At 44.5% G+C, this 18,086-nt stretch overlaps 1 protein-coding gene across 6 annotated transcripts in view; it reads left to right on the forward strand.

The window, feature by feature from the left end:
- Positions 1 to 18,086, forward strand: part of WIPF1 (WAS/WASL interacting protein family member 1) — a 53,751-nt gene that overhangs the window by 25,574 nt on the left and 10,091 nt on the right. For 4 of the 6 annotated variants that reach the window (XM_025152191.3, NM_001012917.2, XM_015289443.4 and 1 more), the window contains 3 exons: positions 13,525 to 13,613; positions 14,915 to 15,044; positions 17,221 to 17,373. In XM_025152191.3, coding sequence (XP_025007959.2) covers positions 13,563 to 13,613; positions 14,915 to 15,044; positions 17,221 to 17,373 — 334 coding nt within the window. In that variant the 5' untranslated portion in view covers positions 13,525 to 13,562. Of the gene's footprint in view, positions 1 to 11,496; positions 11,719 to 13,524; positions 13,614 to 14,914; positions 15,045 to 17,220; positions 17,374 to 18,086 lie in introns of those variants that run through there. The other 2 variants (XM_015289444.4, XM_015289442.4) reach the window with 2 other exon arrangements.

Consider the following 18,086-nt stretch of genomic DNA (forward strand, 5'->3'; position numbering starts at 1 on the left):
CCTTCTTTTTTTTTTTTTCCTCATCAGAATCCATTCCATTAATATTCACTCTTTCCAACTTCTCTTTGCTCACTAGCTGAGTAAGTACTTGCCATCTGCAGCTGTAAAAAGTTGTTTCCAAAGTGAAATAAATTGGAGCAAAGGCTTCTGTAATCAGAGACGTGGAGGAAAGCAGAAGGGTGTTTTTTTACTTCGTTGTCCTTGGTTGGTTTGGGTTTGACTTGTGCCAGACTATAAACAAGTCCCCTCTACAGGACATTGGGACCCCTTACTTGTCCCCATCTGTGTCCTCCCACTGCCAGCTCTAGAGGGAGTAGCTCATATAAAGTCCCTCCCACTACTGGGCAGTGATAGATTTGGGCAGTCAGTGGGAGAGCTTTGTGCTGGGAACAGTGTGGTAACTTCCCATTTGTCTTTATCACTTTCATTTTCCAAGAACACATTATTGAATACTGCAGTATACCAACACAAAAACAGAGGATCGAATCCCTCCCTAGGTAGAACAGGGAACCTAAATTCATAGGCTGAGAAGTCTTTAATATAATATTAGAATTGCTTTGAGCTTAAAAGAACCACAGACTGATACAAAACAGAACTTATACTTTGTCGTCTATTAGATAATTGCCAAAATAAGTAAAGAAGCATATGTCATAAATAATGTCTTCAGAAACTGTACTTAATTATGGAGCTTTTATCTGGACAATGAAGATGTTTGAATAAGTATGGACAGCTTAACCATGCGCCCTGGCTGCGGGTGTTTAAGTTGGCATGATCCACTGCAGATGTGTCCTGTGAGTACCCAGGTGCATATGTGCAAATTTCATAACCCTGACATCAAGGCTGAGTCTTCAGTTGAAGTGCCAGGGGTAAACACTGAATCTGCTGTTTGAGTGTTATCGCACCTCATGGGGCTTTATTTTATGCAGTCAAGTCCTGCTGCAAGAGTAGACCGGGCTCCAAGATGTGTGTAAAAACAGCTTTACAAGGCTGTTTTGAGTTGAATTTTGTTATAGCTGTACTCTAGAAAGTGAATTAAAAGGTAGTTGTGGTTGGTCGGTGCTCCGATCTTCACTTAGCTTATGGTGGTTAAATGCAAAGAGTTACTTGTATTGCTTGGATTTTCCTCTTTGCATTTTGGCAGCTTGTTTGTAAAATAACTGAAACATCTCTTTGCTGTGCCTTCCTTTTCCAAGTAACTCTCGATGTCTTTTTTTTTGCCAGAAGGCAGCATTGGAAATATTTAACAGAAAAATTCATCCATGTATTACTCAGGATGTTTTCCAGATCTGACCAAATGGAAATCGTTGGTGATAGGAACAGGAGTGCCATGCCTACTTAAGTGTGCAGCATACGTACAGGCTTAGACACTGAAGGCTAAAGTCTCTCATGACACATGTAAAGGCATTCAGTGCATTGTGGTTTGGTTTTTATTGCTTCACACAGACCCAAACCAAAACCAGAGATCTGCCTTTCTACCAGTCCTTCCCTGAATGGCAATCTGAAAGAGCAGGCCAGGGCTGCAGGCTCCTTGCCTGGTGATCTCCGTTAGCACCACTCCTCCCATTCCAGTTCCCTCATGTGGTTTCGGTCCATGACGCTGATCTGGAGCTCACTCCCATGCTGGCCGAGCAGTCAGCATTTCTTAGGCACCTCTTGCCTTTGCTCCTCCATCCAGGATGGCCCATGGTAGTGACCTGCAGGTTGGTCAGCAAACCCCTAATTCTCTTTGGAGGTACACTTTGCAAGAAGCCTACATAGAGCAGGAGATCCTTTGCAAGCATTCTGCTTGTATTTCCATTTGATAGCAGTTCATTTTGTCCTGTAGCCAGTCTGGGAGGCAGGGAGGTGCTGGCCAGCTTAGAGCAAGCCATGTGATGGGCTCAGCATTGCAGGGGAAGAGAGTTCTTGGTCTTCCCTGCCAGTAGGCTGCTTTATTCTCGGAGCCAGCAGTCCATGTAATTTATCATACATATTGACTTTACTCCTTTTGGACCCTACCTTTCTCTGGTAAAAGGCTCTGTAGGTCTGCAGTGAAACCATAGCAGTTCCTATCAGCTGAGGAGAGCTGATAGATCTTTATAAAAACTTAGATTTTTTAAAATCAATCTTTTCTTGATGTAGCAATGAAAACAGTGGATTAACACAGTTAATATGGGTATGCTATAAAATCTGCTGTTTTTTAATAGAGAAAAAGATGGTCTGATTTAGTAGCATTTATACATAATACAAAGATTCAAGCAATATAGAGATAATGGTAACCTTAAATCTACTTTATTTAGTGGTTATCTGGTCTATTCTTTTTGTACAGGCCATATAAATGTAGTTTTTGAGTTTTCTTACTGTACAGTATTTTAATAGCAATAATTTATTGCTTCCTCTATGTGCAGGATAGGATATTCCTCTAGTCGCAGAAGTTTCTTGCTGGCTTCCCACCAGGCAAATGATCGGATAGTGCAGAGACATAACATTTTGAACTTGTTTTTAAATGGGTTAAAGTGAGACACCATTTGCCAGTACTGGCAATATATTAGATGATCATGTAAATTCACACCTGAAACTGTGCGTTTTCAATAACGCTGTTGCTTTTGTTTTTTAAATGTATCCATTTCAAACAAAAAACAGGTAGGGTTGGATATTGAGAACTCAAATGAGTCTCTTATCCTCAGCTCACCTTGGACTTTGGGGTTTTGGTTTGTTTTGTTTTGGTTGGGCAGAGCCTTTAAAGCTCTGTAGATCCTTCTGGAAAGACGATCACCTTTTGGCCACGGTATCTGGGTAGGCTGGGCTGAGCTACGACTGGCTCCAGCATGCAGAAGAGGTGACTGGGAGGGGCACGGTGGGCTGCTTGCTAAAGCAGACGCTGTTTGTTTCAAATTGCCTTTTGCTTCTACTTTTCCCTCGTCTTAGTAATTCCATTCTGATTTTAAAATCCCTTCCACAGATTTGTTTTTATATTGCCGAGAACCTTTTAAAATAACTCACTGAAACCATAGCAGCCCATCTGAAAGCTTTCTGAGACTTAACACAAAATACGCAGCGGGCCAAACCTCAGAGGGCAGAGGGCCTCTTCCAAGCCAGCGCGAGCGGATGCTGAGAGCTGCTTTGATGGCTTGTGCAAATGGACACTTTGTCATCCAACTCCCTGCGTGTGCACATACCCAGTGTACATTGCACAGCTTCAGAATGCTTCAGGCTTTAAAAGTGATATTTGTTTTTAATAACTGGATGTTCGTTATTACATATATATCATGTAAGAAAAAAGTTTCCTTTCATAGCTATTCTCAGAGGAGGATCTGTAATAAAATACCAATCGTAGTAAATACTTAAAACACTTAAGTATTCAAAGAAATGGGATTATTTTGTATATATTCGTTTATACCTTAATAAGCTGGAAAACTCTGTTTTTTACTTTGCTTTATTTTCTAACTTTCATCAGTCCCTTTGGGAATTAGAAAAGAATTGCTTTGTAACAAGAGTCTATAAAAAAACTAAACTTTTCACAGTCATATGCTACTTTGCAGCTTTTTGCAGTTCAGAGAAGGTTTGCAAGCATGGGATGTAAGTCATATGCAGATTGAGTCCTCATTTAGCATCAAGTCAGTCGGTAAGGTCTGATGTGACTTTCTTTTTGGTTTGTGGTCTTGGTCCATCGAGGCAGATGACAGCGTGCCTTGCAGTTTGCTCTCTCCACAATCATGGAGCCGGATGCCAGCAGTGCTGAACAGAAGTGATGGCATTTCTGTGCAGGTTGTGGCTGTGGTCCTTCCCCCTCCCCCCCCCCACCTTACGCATCTGCAAGATGGTGTTGTGGGAGCCAGCACCACCAACCTTGAATGCTGAGTACAGCAATCCTCAAATGCATTCCTTATGTGCAAATATGATTCATGACCTCACAAATGATCCCAAGCTACAGTGCAAAGCCTTGCATGGCAGAGAAAACCAGGAAGTTTCCTGGGGTGTACTCTTAATTGCTAAGCCTGATCATCCCAAACAGTTAAACGCTTTCAGTAAAGTTGTAAGGCACAATAGGTCTCATCCAGCCCCTGTAAAAACTGGCCTGAGCCTTTCCATTAACTCATGAGACTAAAATCAGACTCTCCATCTCCACCCATTTTAGAGAAGATTTGAAGTCTCAGTGCTTTGCAGCTTCAAATCATCCAAACTTAACTCTCGGAATGGAAAATGTTTTTTCTTCTTTTTAATTAAAATCTCTCCCAGACCTAGTCGCCTGTTTCTCGCAAAACTGATTTATGGGGCTGGCTGCACTGAACAGAGGCTTTTACTGACGGTAATCTGGCTCTGAGGCGGTACTCGTTTTTCTGAGCTGTCTGTGGCTGAGCGGGCTGCCTTACATTATGCAGATCTGGGGCTGTGTTTTGTTTTGTTTTTCCCACACCCTGGACAGATCGGTCTGTGATTGCTCCTCTAAGGACAGGTATTCGAGTTACCTTCTAATTCATGTCGACACCTGGATTGTAAAAACTCTAATGCAGCCTGGCTTGTGTGGTTGTCTTTCCCTGCTGACTGTCCTGGCCACTTAGTGTTTTGTTTGGGCTTTTGATGTGAAATCTGAACTAATCACGCTGTAGTTCTTCAGCATTCTTATAGGAATATTGCAATATTTACAGTAGAGCGGGATTGGAAAACAGTGTTTTAAATTCATTCCATGTGTCTGGCCCTGATGTGCCTCAGATATTTCCCCTTTAGAGGGAGTCACCACTTTAATATTATTTTATAGATGCTGGCTTTAGTAGGCCAGTCACAGTTCACTGCAGGTTTAGTAAGAATTAGCCGATCGTGATAAAGAAAACACTTTATATTAAAAAAGCCTATTGGAAAACTAAAGCCAATTGAATTCTAGACTTAGGCCTATGGAGGAGTAATAATATAATCTGACAGTGTGAGATCCTTGATCTTTTCCTGTGTGCTTTGATGATAGTAAAATCCTTTCTACCATTGCTGCCTGTCCTCCCGTTGGTCAAAAGAAGATGGTGATTGAGGACAGTTGGGGAAGAGCCCTATAGCTATTATGCCCTGGGCATGGCAGAGAATGCAGCAGAGGTCATGGAGCTCCTGCCACATAATCTACGCCTCCAGACAGGAACCTTTTAACCCAGCCTTGGGGCTGACAGGTGGAGAAGCCCCTCACCTTGCAGGCACCACCGCAAAGTGGACGTGTGGCACCCTGGTGTGCAACCACAGTCAGCAGAAGTCCTCCGGCAACATCCCAGAGCTCACTCACCAAATTGGGTTCCTCTCACTTATTTCTGTGCTGGCTGAAAGTTGCAACAGTTAAGACTAACTCCTACTTCCTGATACTTTTTGGCCTGTTATACCACAAAACAGTGGAGGGAAGGGGGAAAAAAAGTCTTCCAGGCTTCTGTCAGTTTGATTCAAATGGCAGAATTTCCTTCTTGCTTCACAAAGCAAACAAGTGGTCAGATGTGCAGCATCCTAAAAAAACAGAAATAGCTCTATATGTTGTATATGCTTGGGTTTGCTCTGTACGTCAATATATTGGGGTTGAAAGTCAAAATGCAAGGAAGCTGGTGTAAAAAGATGTTATTTTCCCCATGTTTATAAGGTTGGAAAGCTGAGCAACACTGTGTGGTGAGGATACGTCCACAAGTTTGATGCTGGCAGAAGATGTCCCATTCTTCGAGTGGATAACTTAGCGTAGTGCTCTTTTTTACGAGTTAGAGTTAATTGAAGTTGGAGGCAATTCTGAAAAGCCTTAACTTCTGAGCCAGACTGCTCACCCTACCAACAGCTCCTTGTGCCTAAAGCCACTAACGTTTCTGGGAGAAAGCTGTGTGCCACGGTGAGTGCTGTTGAGCATCCTCTGACTCTGAGTGATCTCTTCTGTAGTAATGAGGCATTGGGAAAAGCAGCCCCAGCAGAGAGAAGTTCTTAGGCTATGTATTAGGAACAGTGTTTTATGAACACAGTGTGCACAAGGAGAAACAGTTGAGGAAGTAAGATGGAGAAGGACATCAGATCCTTGTTCCCCTATGTTATGTTGTGCCCAGGTGGACAGTGTATCCCTATAGCCTCTGTAGAGCACAGAAAACAAGCATCCCTTTATTTAGGACTGTGTGCTGAGGCTTACTTACCTCAAGCCTGGGTGAATCCCACATTTGCTGTGTTGGGCAGCATGCCTAGGATAATACAGTCTTTTGCATTATTTCAAACATTTGTGCTGGCCAGAAGCTGTTTTGGATGATAGATGGTTGAATGTTGCGGACAACTGTGCTCTAGACAGCTGAAGGAAGAGCTCAGATACCAGCAGCTTGGTCCTAAAGTATCACTTTTGCCCAGGAGAGAAGTTGTTTGCTGCTGGGCGTTTCTTTATCGAGGGTCTGGGGCAAGAGGCTTTTCTTTCATTGGGAGGGAGTGAGCTACAGGGTCACGGGTGGTGTCCTGCAGGCACCAGGGCTGGGATATGTCCCATAACTGGAGATGTCCTGGCTGCGTCAGCCCCACCTCCTGCTGGGGATGGCACCTGGGCATGTGTGCTCCTCGTGGATCAGCCACGAGCATGGGGGTGGAATCCATCTCCCAGAGGCCCAGCTGACAGAAATATTTCTGTAAGTACTGGCTGAAAGAAGTTCCAGCAGCATGGGCTGGATGGAAGTGACTGCTATTTTGAGAGAGGTGTTTTCTGCTATAGTGTATTTGCTCATAAATTGTCATCCTTTCTCAAGTCAACATCCAAACACTTTAAATGATCAAAAGCTTTGTTTTTTTTCTTCCAAGTAGCAACTGTAGTGGTGACCGGGGCAGTCCTCCACAGCTCACCACTGCCAGCGATCTTCCACGTATCTTGAAAAATATGTCACTGAGAAGAAAAAAACTTCTTAAAATACTTGGATTAAAACAACATTCTGACACCACAGCGGCCTGGTTCTTAGCTGTAATTTTCCATGGATGCAGCCCTGCTGGCTCTTTGCAGCAGAACTCCTGGGTGACAGAGGAGGCCTGCTGCATGCAACTCGCCGTGGGCAACAAGAACACAAGGCTGCTCTTTGGCATCCTATGGATGTGCACTGGCATTTGTCCCTGATAAAATGGACTTCCTGGAGAAGGAATCTCCGCAGAATTTCCCTGGGCCTCGTGCATCTAGAGTCATTGCTCCTGTCAGCTTCTCTTTGGATTGTCCAGTTCTCTGCAAGTGGTTGTGAGGGTGAAATGTTGGTGCCTCCTCTCCTACCTCAGCTTCCTCTGGGTGGTGTGAGAAAACTGACCTTCTCACACCCTGAGGGTCTGTAACCCCTGCACCAAAAGCAGTGCAGTTTCAGTGAAAGCCACCCCTAAAAGAGCAGTTAAAGGACCCAGAAACACTGAGAGGGGCATTTCAGGTGTCACTTGCCTCCTTTATCCCAGTTAAGAGGAGGAAAACCCAGTTCTGCTAGAGCTGTGTGGGGTGGGTACAAAGCATTCCAACAGTGTCTCAGTTGCATCTGTATGAGCTCACTTCGGTGCCCTTCGAAGGCTTTGTCAAATTTCTGTGTGTGTGAGTGACAGGTCAGGGAGGCTGTAAATACTCCTCCTCCACCATCTAGGGGAATTCCTCTGCGGTCTGTTCAGGTAGCTTCACGCTGCAATGTGTTTGGTGTCCATGCTGAACCTTTTAGGGGGGGTTAAAACCATCTATCTATTTATATGTATTTACAAGTTTCTATTTGTATAGAAACCGATCTCTTGCTTTAATAAAAAGGAGAGAAGAAAAACATGCCATGTTTTTCAGGTGTCAGTTACCGACACGATGTTGTGCAGGGTGGGTACCTTTGGCATCCGCTGGAGCTCTCCTTACACCCATCCCCACTTTGGCACTCCTGCTGCACAGGACTGCAGCGTGGGATGTGTGTGCTCCCGGTGTCGGGCCCACCGAGGGCAAGGGGAGCAGCAGGGGATGTGGGTGAATCAAAACAATTCAATAGCTGTGTATTCCGTCAGACAGTGGTTCGTGACAAAATATTTTTGTCTGTGTGGAGCTGATTTTTTTTCCCCCATGGAAAAACAGCTGTTTTTATACCGTTTCCCAACTATTTTGTCACGTGGTTAGTTTGCTGTCCTTTTTGTGCTGAGAGCTACCTTAGCAAAATGCCCGGTGATCAAGCCTGATTTTCTCAAATTCACATTTATTTTTTTTTCCTCTGTAAGTGGAAGCAATACATTTTGAAAGAACCACATCAATACTGTCTTGGATTTTGAACCCTTTTGCATAGAGGGACAATCAGCATTTAATTGGTGACTGCATATTTTTCCCCCTCGTGTTCTATCGTTTCTGTTTTATTTCTGCAGTTGTTTGTTCCTTCCTCTTTTTCTGCTTGGAAATTAATCATGCAGGAAGCGATTAACCGCAGTGAGCTGTCTGTCTGCCTGTGACTCAGTGCGTGCGAGGGGTGCCTGGACCGCCTCGAAATGGCTGACTGCAGCCGAGCCCTGCAGCTGCAGCCCAGTTGTTCGCACTGTGCATCCCGTGTAAAATGTCCCTCTTTGGCACTTGTCACGTTCCTGAGGAGGTCTCTGAGGTACCACGAAATGCCCAGAACTTGTGTTTTGGTGCAGTGCCTCTTTTACATGTGGGTTGCTTGGCAGGGCAAGGGCTCTTTGCCAAATGTGACACACTCTGTTTCTCTCCTGAGCTTTTTGTTTGTTTGTTTTTTGGATGCAGTTAGTTCTTATCAAGATGTGTTGCATATCATAACATGCTCCATCTTTGGCGATAGCTACCTTAATTCTTGCTGCTGCAGTACCAGGATATAAGCCTAATCTTTACATACAGCGATGATAATGGACACTACCGACTGGAAAATGCACAGGAAGGCAAATACTAGGTTTCAAAGTTCTGATGCTCCTTCCGACTTTCTTTTGAAATGAGTTCCTGTGACTCTGGTTGTTACAAACAGCTCTGTTGTTAGCAGACTCAGTAGGTAAAATTTATCAGCTACTATTGCATGTATTTTATGGTGTCAGCTGTTAGCAATTGGAGTTAATGTCTGTTCCTTAAAATAGGCTCTTTCCCACTGACTGAGTGCAAATAATGAACCCCGAGTCCATTGCTGACACATAAGACAAAAGCCAAAGCTTCCCTCTAGCTGCAGAGTTGCACTTAGCATCCTGGGACTCCTCTGCTTTGTGCGAAGCAGTGGTGAATGGAGCAGTAGCTGGACTTGTATCCAGTGCTGTGCTATGCACAGTTGAGTTTGAGCTTCAAAAGCAGTAGGTGCTATTTTTTGCAGCATTTTGAGTTTCTGATGCTCTTTTTTTTTTCCTTCTCAGCAGCAGGAGCAGAGTTGGGAAGGGGCAAAAGTAGGAGTGAGGTGGTGGTGTATTGAAAGTACGTAGAACCATAGAATTCCCCAAGTTGGAAGGGGCCTATAAGGATCATCGAGGTTTAAACTAAAATTTGTCAGGCTGGTGTGTCTTACTGACTGTGTAATGGATATGTTATACTTGAGTATGAGCACGTGGGTTTCTGACTAATGCCTTGTTATCTTTGTTCTGGTGGCTCCTAAGGGAAGCGTATGCTCTAGGATGTAGCAGAAGCCTAGGAATTGTTTCCTACTTGGGTACAGGAAAGCTGTCCTTTCAGTAGACTCGGGAATGTTTCTAACAAAGCCCAGTATTCCCATGATACACACTGCACTTCCAAACAAGCAGGTAGGGATATCACGTGCGCTCAATGGGTGACCCAGTGGAGTCATCTAAAAGGCGTATTCTAGGTCCATATAATTAATACCTTACATTTAATTACCGCTTTTAGTTTGATTTGTCCTCTGAAAATTACTCTGAATTGTCACATCCATTGTAGCAGATCTTTTCCAAGAAAACATTACTGAAAATATCACAGCTTCAAAGCAAGAGCACTGTGTGTAAACAATTTGAGGCCAGTGCTGCCAAAATTTGACCTGTCTCAGAAACTTGCCTTATGCCTGCAAAATGCCTTTTGCCAGCCCTCCTAGCAGCTGAATCATGGGCTGCAGGGTTTGTTCAGCAGCAGCTGGACGATAAGCTGGCCAGTGTGCAGCTGCATGTCTGGCTTCCACCCATGCTGCTGATAAAGCCCTTTGGTACCAGAAGTGCTAGCTGGTGGGCAGCTGGCACTGCAGGCACAGTGAGAGGCATCCTTCTCAACAGGACAGGAGTGGAAACTAGATACGCATTAGGGTAGATCTGTAGATATGCGGGCAGCTCTGAAAGTAATGCCTATTATTATATTATGTTGGCCCATGATGTCGGAGGCAAATGTTGATGGTATGGCACTTGAGGTTGAACCTTCCCACCAGTATCCCATTACATGTTATTGCCCATGTGACAGATGGCAGCAGAAGGGCAGTCTGACAGAATGACGTCTGACGTGGAAGTGCATATGGAGCAAAGGTGTGTCACTGAATTCCTCCATGCAGAAAAAAATGGCACCCACTGACATTCATTGATGCTTGCTGAACGTTTATGGTGACCAACCAGTGGATGTGAGCACAGTGAGGCAGTGGATGGTGCATTTCAGCAATGGTGACAGCAGTGTGAAAGACAAGCCACATTCTGAACGGCCGTGCACATTTATACAAGCACAGCATGCAGGCTCTTGTTGTTGCTGGCAAAAATGGATAGTTGATGATGGCGACTGTGTTGAAAAATAGTATTTTGTAGCAGAGAATTTGCTCTGTCAAAGAGCGTTATTGTGCTCTTTGTATCTGTTGTAGTTTCCATGGATATAAATAGGAGGCATTACTTTCAGACTGACTGCATGTGTATGTATGTATGTGTATCTAAACACATACATATATACACAACTACATGTAGAGATACATAGGTTTTTACTAGATAGATACTGATATTTCCCTGGAGGAAGGGATAGGCAAGCAGGAGGCAACAGTGCTGTTCTCCCCCTTACCTCCCTGCAAGCAATGTGTCAGGGAAGGTCTTGGATGCTTCCATGGGCAGTGGCTTCTCCTTAGAGAGTTCAGGCTTTGAGTGCTACCCTGCTCCCCCTTTATCCCAACCAATTTCTTAAGAAACTGACCCAAAACTACCCAGTGAAGGAAAGGAAGGAGAAAAGCATGCAGAAGGCAATAATTTAACAGACAGAGAGGTATGCAAGTTATACATTTGCAAAAATGCTGTTTTTTGGAAAGGACACTATGTAGACCACCTAGCTGGCTTGCTGCATGCAGGTTTGAGCTGCCTTAAGAAATCAATCTGTAAGTCTGATAAAAAACAAACTTTATCCTCCCTTCTCAAGGAGCTTTCCCTTGGCACATGGAGCACCAAGAAGATTCAGGGGGCATTTTCCGGACTGCTTCAGCCTCTTACCACAGCAGCGCAGAGAGCAGCTTCTCATTTTGATCAGCTGAAGGAGTTAAAAGCTTGGTGAAGTAGCTTACTGGCACGGTTACACTAGAGACAACTGCAGCTGTGAAAAGACTGTGTTAAGAAACAGGATGGTTGTGGTCTGCTGCAAGAAATAATTTTCCTGTTGACTATTTTTTTAAACAGGAAGTTGAACAAAGCAGCATTAGTCTTAGTTCTTTTAATAGAGTTCAGATTTTAAGTACTGAATTTAGGATAATGAGATGAGGAAAGGATAGGGCTCAGAAGAGTTTAATGCAGGGACTGATTACTGGGAGCACGGATGTCTGAAATACAAGCGGACTCAGGCAGATCCTGGGAACCTGAAAGCGGTGCTTCCATAGGAGAGGTAACTCCTGCAGGGTGAGTGGGTGGGAAACTCGTGTCAGTGTGCAGGGTTTGTGACTGTGGTGTTTGCACAGCACTGCACGGACTTGGCTTCGCACAGTTTCCTCTTTGTCAGTCTGTCCGTCCATCAGCTTCCCCTCTGCTCTGCTTGCGCTTTCTCAGTAATAGGAAAGAGCAACAGCATCTGCAGCAGGGGAAAATAAAACCTCCCCGCACCGGACATAGCGGTAATGCCTTGCGCCTGCCCCACACCATGCCGCTCTGAACTCCTTGTCAGCTAGAGTTAGGGGTGATGTGCTCATTTTCTTTCCAAGCCCCTTTCTCCTTGATGATTTCAGGCAAAATCCATCTATGTCTCCTTCTAGACAAGCACTTTTCTAGGAAGGCAGCTCAGCCATTTCTTCGTATGGGTTTGCAGCAGTATTCTAATTCTGTCAAAGCATGGGCATCTGATGGGATACAGCTGTCCTTCAAACCTTCCATTTTTCTGTATCGTGGAACATGTCAGAGGCACTGCAGGCCTTGCAGGTGGTGATGCACCTCAAACGAGAACTGCAGATGCCGTTGTGTGTCATTCAGAACATTTTTCTATTGTTCATTCTAGTTCTTAAGTGTGCTGTAACTAGCATGAAGCTGATTTGGCAGGGAATGTGTTATTGCAGTTCTCCCTGGTTTTATCAAAATCAGTTGACTTCAAAAGGTGAGAGATGCATATTCTTTTAAGCAACTGCACTAGGGACGTCAACACAAGGCTTTCTGGAGAATAACCTGTATTCACCTCGTGTTGACATGGGATGCTCTGCACATCTCCTGCACAAGCTCAGGGCTGAGCCTGTCAGCAGGTTCCTCAAAGCAGAAGTATTTTTAGGGGCAGGCAGTACAGCATACTACTGAAATGTCACAGCATCACCAGGAAAACCCCTGAGCTTCCAGTAGGCGCAGTTCCTGCTAGCAGTATGCTAAAAGACCACTAAAAGCCCTTGTGATTTGGAAAATAGAAAAGTCCATGGTGCTTTTCAGTTTCAGTGAATTTCTACATCCTGTGTGTGCCTGTCCTGGAATTACTGGAGTTCTGCATGGGCTGGGAAAAAGCAAGAGCCTGGTCTCAGGCAGCAGAGCTGGAGAAGTGGTCTCTGGCCGCCAAGCTTTCCACTGCACAGTAGCCTGCTTGTTCCTCCTTGGGGAACATGCACAGAGCATGGCTGCTTTTGAGGAGAGGAGGGTATATTCAGAGGTGGTGGTGGAGCCTGGCTTCTTCAGAGCAAGCAGGAGTAGGAGGTGCATGAGTCTTTCCTAGAGGTCTGCCTTTGCACCCTACCCAGAACAGTGAAGGAGTGTTGCCTTCCAACAGCCGAAGAATCTAAAAGGTCAACATCTCTTTTTGAGCACGATCCTAAAGGGATGGTGCCTTGTTGAAATAGGGGTTGATGGTTTACCAAAGGGGTATTGCTATAATTCCACAGGAACAAGATTGTTGGATTAAACAGAGTTCAGTTTTTTAATTTACTGTTGCATGTGACCATGTTATGTTTTTGTGCATTGCCATAGCGAAGGGTATGCAAGGGTTGTGTGTGTGTATACACAACAAGATATGTGTGTCTGAGAGTTTGCATGGCTGTGGAGGTCATGCAGGGAGCACCTATTTAAGGATGCGGCTGTTATCCATACAATTAAACACGAAGTGCTTTTAACCGACTACTTAACCTTAAAAAAAATAATAGATAAGCCTGTTAGATGCCGGATTGGTTTGAAGAAAGTACCCCCCAGAAGCGGCAGATTTATTAATCTCTGGGTCTTTGCATTTTGTGTTTTGCTGTGCAGATTTCTTAGCAAGATCAGCTGGAGCTCAGCCTTCCACCATGCCTGTGCCTCCCCCGCCAGCGCCCCCGCCGCCCCCAACGCTGGCCTTGGTAAGTCTTGGAGGAGCTGGCTGCACTGTATATGCTGTCCTATGTTGCTGCTTGTCATGTTGAAGGGGATATGTAGATACACTGATGGGTGATGGTGTGTTGGTATCTGTGTTGTTTTCCTGCATTTTGTTTATGGTTGATTAATCCCTGCAAGAGGGTCTGTTGCTTCCATTCCCTTTCAGTGTCCATGTGGATGTCACTAGCCACATTCACTTCCTCTTCCTCCTATACTGGTTGTTTGCCTTGGAGCAGGGATCCTGGGTGGGGAGGCGCAGCTTGTCTAACTCAGAGTTTTGCTCACTCTTTGCCTTTCCCCAGCCATGTGCTCTTACTTTCTCCTGTGACCTTTTCTGACACATGCATGACCTGGTAGTGAACTGATTCAGAGCACCTGAGGCAAAAATCAATCTCATTTTTTTTACCTTTTATAAGAATAGTTCTTAGCTAGCTTAGCTCTCTCAGCCAGTCTGTGGTATGAAGGTATGAGAACCATTGCTGGCACACCATAGTGGGTGAAACTACACTAGACCTGGTTTCAATCAGCCTAAGCTGGAACAGAGCCTGCCCTGGGCTGTGTTTGCTTTCCATCAGGCGGACAAGAAAGAAAAAGCTTCTGGAAGTGCTGTTGTAGAGTACTCAAATGTTTTCATACCAAAGGCCTAGCTGGTTACCCAGATTGACAGCATGGCATAGTCTTTCCCTCGCTGCCCACCACAAGCAAAATACAGGCTTTGTGCTCAGACCTTCCATGGCAGCTCTCACCGACGTTCATGAAACTTCTGTAACGTTGATGTGATAGGTTAGAAATCTTTTCAGGAACCACCATTTCCTAGAAGTAGTAACCATATATAGACGTGTGCAGCCAGAACTCCATCTTTCTTCTGATTTATCCAGGATTTGTGTATTTCCAGTTTCACTACAACTTTCAGAAATGTCCATCTTTTTCTGTAATCAAATTGTGTTAGTAGTCTGCCCAGGCCCAGTCTCCAAAACGGTAATTTTCCACAGATGTGCTTTGGCTTTAAAAAAATCAGAGACTCTTGAATTAAAAAAAAATAGATGAATTCGAACAAAAGTGTTCTGTTTCCAGTAAACTGTGAGTAGCAGCAGTGTCTGGGGCCCGGAGTCAGTAACAAGGGCAGCTACTTATAGCATAATTCACAAAACCAGATATGGCATACTGCCATAGTGGGTTGCTAGAATAGAAATTAAGGTCTAAGGTAACTACCATGTTTGATCAGAACTGTGTATCTAAAATTTGAGGTTTATTTTACCTCCTCATCTTTAATTTTATTTTGCAGGCAAATACTGAAAAACCAACTCTAAGCAGGTCAGAACAGGCAGGGCGAAATGCTCTATTATCTGATATCACCAAAGGAAAAAAGCTAAAGAAGACTGTTACTAATGACAGAAGTGCTCCAATTCTAGACAGTAAGTATGATTCTGCATGGCTGAGTTTGTGTACTTGAATGGTTCTATATATCTGAATGCAGAAAATTATTTATCTCTTATCGGATGAGCTGCCATGGGAAATGCAGGTAAAACAAAATGCCCAGAGCTGGTATATACAAAAATAAATTCTGTTCTTTGTGGATTAAGTAAGCTGAGAAATCAAGTACTGCTTATGAAATGTGGGCATCAGTGTGCTTGCTTACTCTCATAAAGCAATTCATTTTCTCATTTGCTTAAACCAGAACACCATGGAAACCCTACTAGGAGACCTGCTGAGAAGCTACAGTGGCTCAGGCAGAGAAACTCCCTTCAGTACTGAGGACAGCGGGGAGAAGAAAGTGCACAAAAATAAGGGCAGCCGTGGCATGGCACCATTGGCTTACTAATGGACCCATAGCGCTGGAAGCAGTCAGAGCCACAGCCCAAGCCGGGTGCTGCTGTGCTGCACGTAGACTGGCTGCTGCTAGAGCGACTCAGGGGTGTTATCTTTTCGGCTGAGCCTCGTTGCTCAGCTTGCCAGGCAGTGCTCTGGCACAGCGCAGCAGCTGAGCCTGCCTGTGAGGAGGAAAGGAGGTCTCCATCCGCTCCTGGCTCTTGCTGCGCACCATGGTGTGTGCTGAGAGAAAGCTGGAAAAGCCCCCGTAGCAATAATCAGGAAGAGAGAACAGAAACGGGAGGTAGGCAAGGAACAAAGGCCTGCTGTGGCGGTGGCATAGCATTTATTGCCTAGGGAGAGAAGTGATTTCTACAGACAGATTAACAAATGTGATACAACTTGGTCTGGGTCTCGCCGTGCAATTAAAGGCTGGACTGTGATGGGAAGGTGATGAGGAAAGAAGGAAACACCAACAGACGTGTGACCAAATAGGAATTTAGAAAAAGAAATAGGTACAGTCTATCATCAGCCAGATACCTCGCTTTAAACACTTGAATATCGTCTCTGAATGCCAAGTTACATGTTCTAGCTATTCTAATGAGCTGGAGAACAGAAGTTAAGGGGTTTAAAGGAAGGCTAAACAGTAAGATTCAAATGATGTGGCTTATTATCTTGTTTACGTGAATTAACATATCATGAAGAAAGACTAAAACATAGTTAGAAGCATTTCTCCAGAGGTTCACACCCTGTGTGAGTCAGAGCTGAACTGAGCTAACATGCTTAAGAACAGAGGGATGATGTGAAACATTCCCCCATGAACACATTCTTCCTCCTTTTTTCTGGGTGGGATTATTAGAAGTGCTTTTCATCTACAGCTTTTAATTACTTTACAGTCAATGAAACTTTTACCCACCCAAAGTTGTGGAAATGAAGAGGCCAAGAAATTAAGCAATTGGTCCTCAGCCACGTAGCCCGTCATCGGGGAGCTGATCTTCACAGATATCCCAACCTGTGGGCCTGCTCCTTTTACAGTGATGTTCTAAGGAGGGTTCTTCCCTGTATTTATCACTGAAAATGCTTTCATTGTACTGTCAGTGCCTTGATGCTGTCATGGCAGAAGTGTTGAGGAAAGGCACCAATGGTGCCAGTGGTGGGAAATGTTAGAGAAAATCAGGAGAGGAAATGGAGACTGATAACATAGTTCCTCTACATTGGAATAAAATGGCAGCTAATGATCATCTCACTGCATTTCTGGGCGTACAGAAAAGTCATCAGAAATAAAATCTCTTCCATGCATTCACCAGAGGTGCCCCCAAGGGGAAGAACACCTCTGTCTTCCACCCTCATTCCTCATTTTCCTCATTTGCTGTCCTTGGCTTATGGAGAAATGAAGGTGAAGGATAAGAGAGCAATGGTATGAAGAATTGGAAAGCAACTACACAGACGTTAACAAAGACAACGTGATATTCTCAGAGGTTCCATCCATTTTGCAGTTCCAGATTCTCCAGAGTGACTGTTTCTCTGCTTTCCAGTCCAGAGCAGCCAAAAGGAAAGTGATGGCTTAATAAAACTCAATAGCTACGTCTATTGCTCCACCTCTTCTGTGGCACAATAGCGGTAGTGGTGGCTGTGACGATCCAGCCTGAACAAAGCCTTGCTAACGTGTTTTGAAAGCTTGTCCTATTTTCCCCGCTTACAAGCGTTGCTGTAATGAAAGAGAATACTTTGCAGGATCAGCCTCACTTCTCTGCATAACATGAGGGACTTTTTTTCCAACAGAACCCAAAGGAAGCAGCGGAGGTGGCGGTGGCTTTGGAGGAGGTGGCGGTGGCAGCAGTGGTGGCGGCTTCAGTGGTGGTGGGCCACCTGGCCTTGGAGGCCTTTTTCAAGCAGGAATGCCAAAGCTCAGATCTGCTGCGAGTCGAGATGCTGGTAAGAAAGATCTTGCAATTTCAGTGCAAACAAGTAAATGACACATTGCTTATGTTGATTACACACCACAGCGATAAATTATCTGCTGGGATTGAGAATGCCTTCAGATATCTTAGGCTATCAAGAAATGACGTCTTCATCTTGAATCTTGTTTTATTTTTAATAATAGGCTTTATGAAGGGGAACTGAGACCCCTCTTTCCACTCCTCTCCTAATTATTGATGAAGACTAAAGATCTTGGCAGTGTTGAGTGGCTGCTTGCAAAGTAGAGTGAGGTCCTGCTTTAGCTGTGGGTGTGTGGGACCAGAGGGGAGCACAAGAGGATTCTGGATTATTTCTCCCTTCTGTACCAGGAAAAAAGATCAACTTTCCATTTGGAAAGTACATCTGCGTCAGCTCCTCAAGAGTGTGATTTACCACTTAGGGAGTGCATGAGGCATCCCAGCTGGCTGCTGCGCGTGCTGCAGTTGGAGGGCACACGCTGTGTTCTTCTAGCTGTCCAAACAGCTGCCCAGAGCTCCGTGCCCCTTCAAACAAAGGAAATCTGGAACTCACAAGTTTCCTAAAGCTAAGGATGTAGCATTTCACACTTGCTGAAGGAGGACTGGACAACAGGGATCATAAAATATTATGAATCCTGCATATTTTATGGACTAACGTAATTTTTCAGCACATTTGTACAGAACAGTCTCTCGGAGCTGGTATTTTCTATT

Source organism: Gallus gallus, chromosome 7 (assembly GCF_016699485.2).
Source record: "Gallus gallus isolate bGalGal1 chromosome 7, bGalGal1.mat.broiler.GRCg7b, whole genome shotgun sequence".
Taxonomy (NCBI): Eukaryota; Metazoa; Chordata; class Aves; order Galliformes; family Phasianidae; genus Gallus; species Gallus gallus.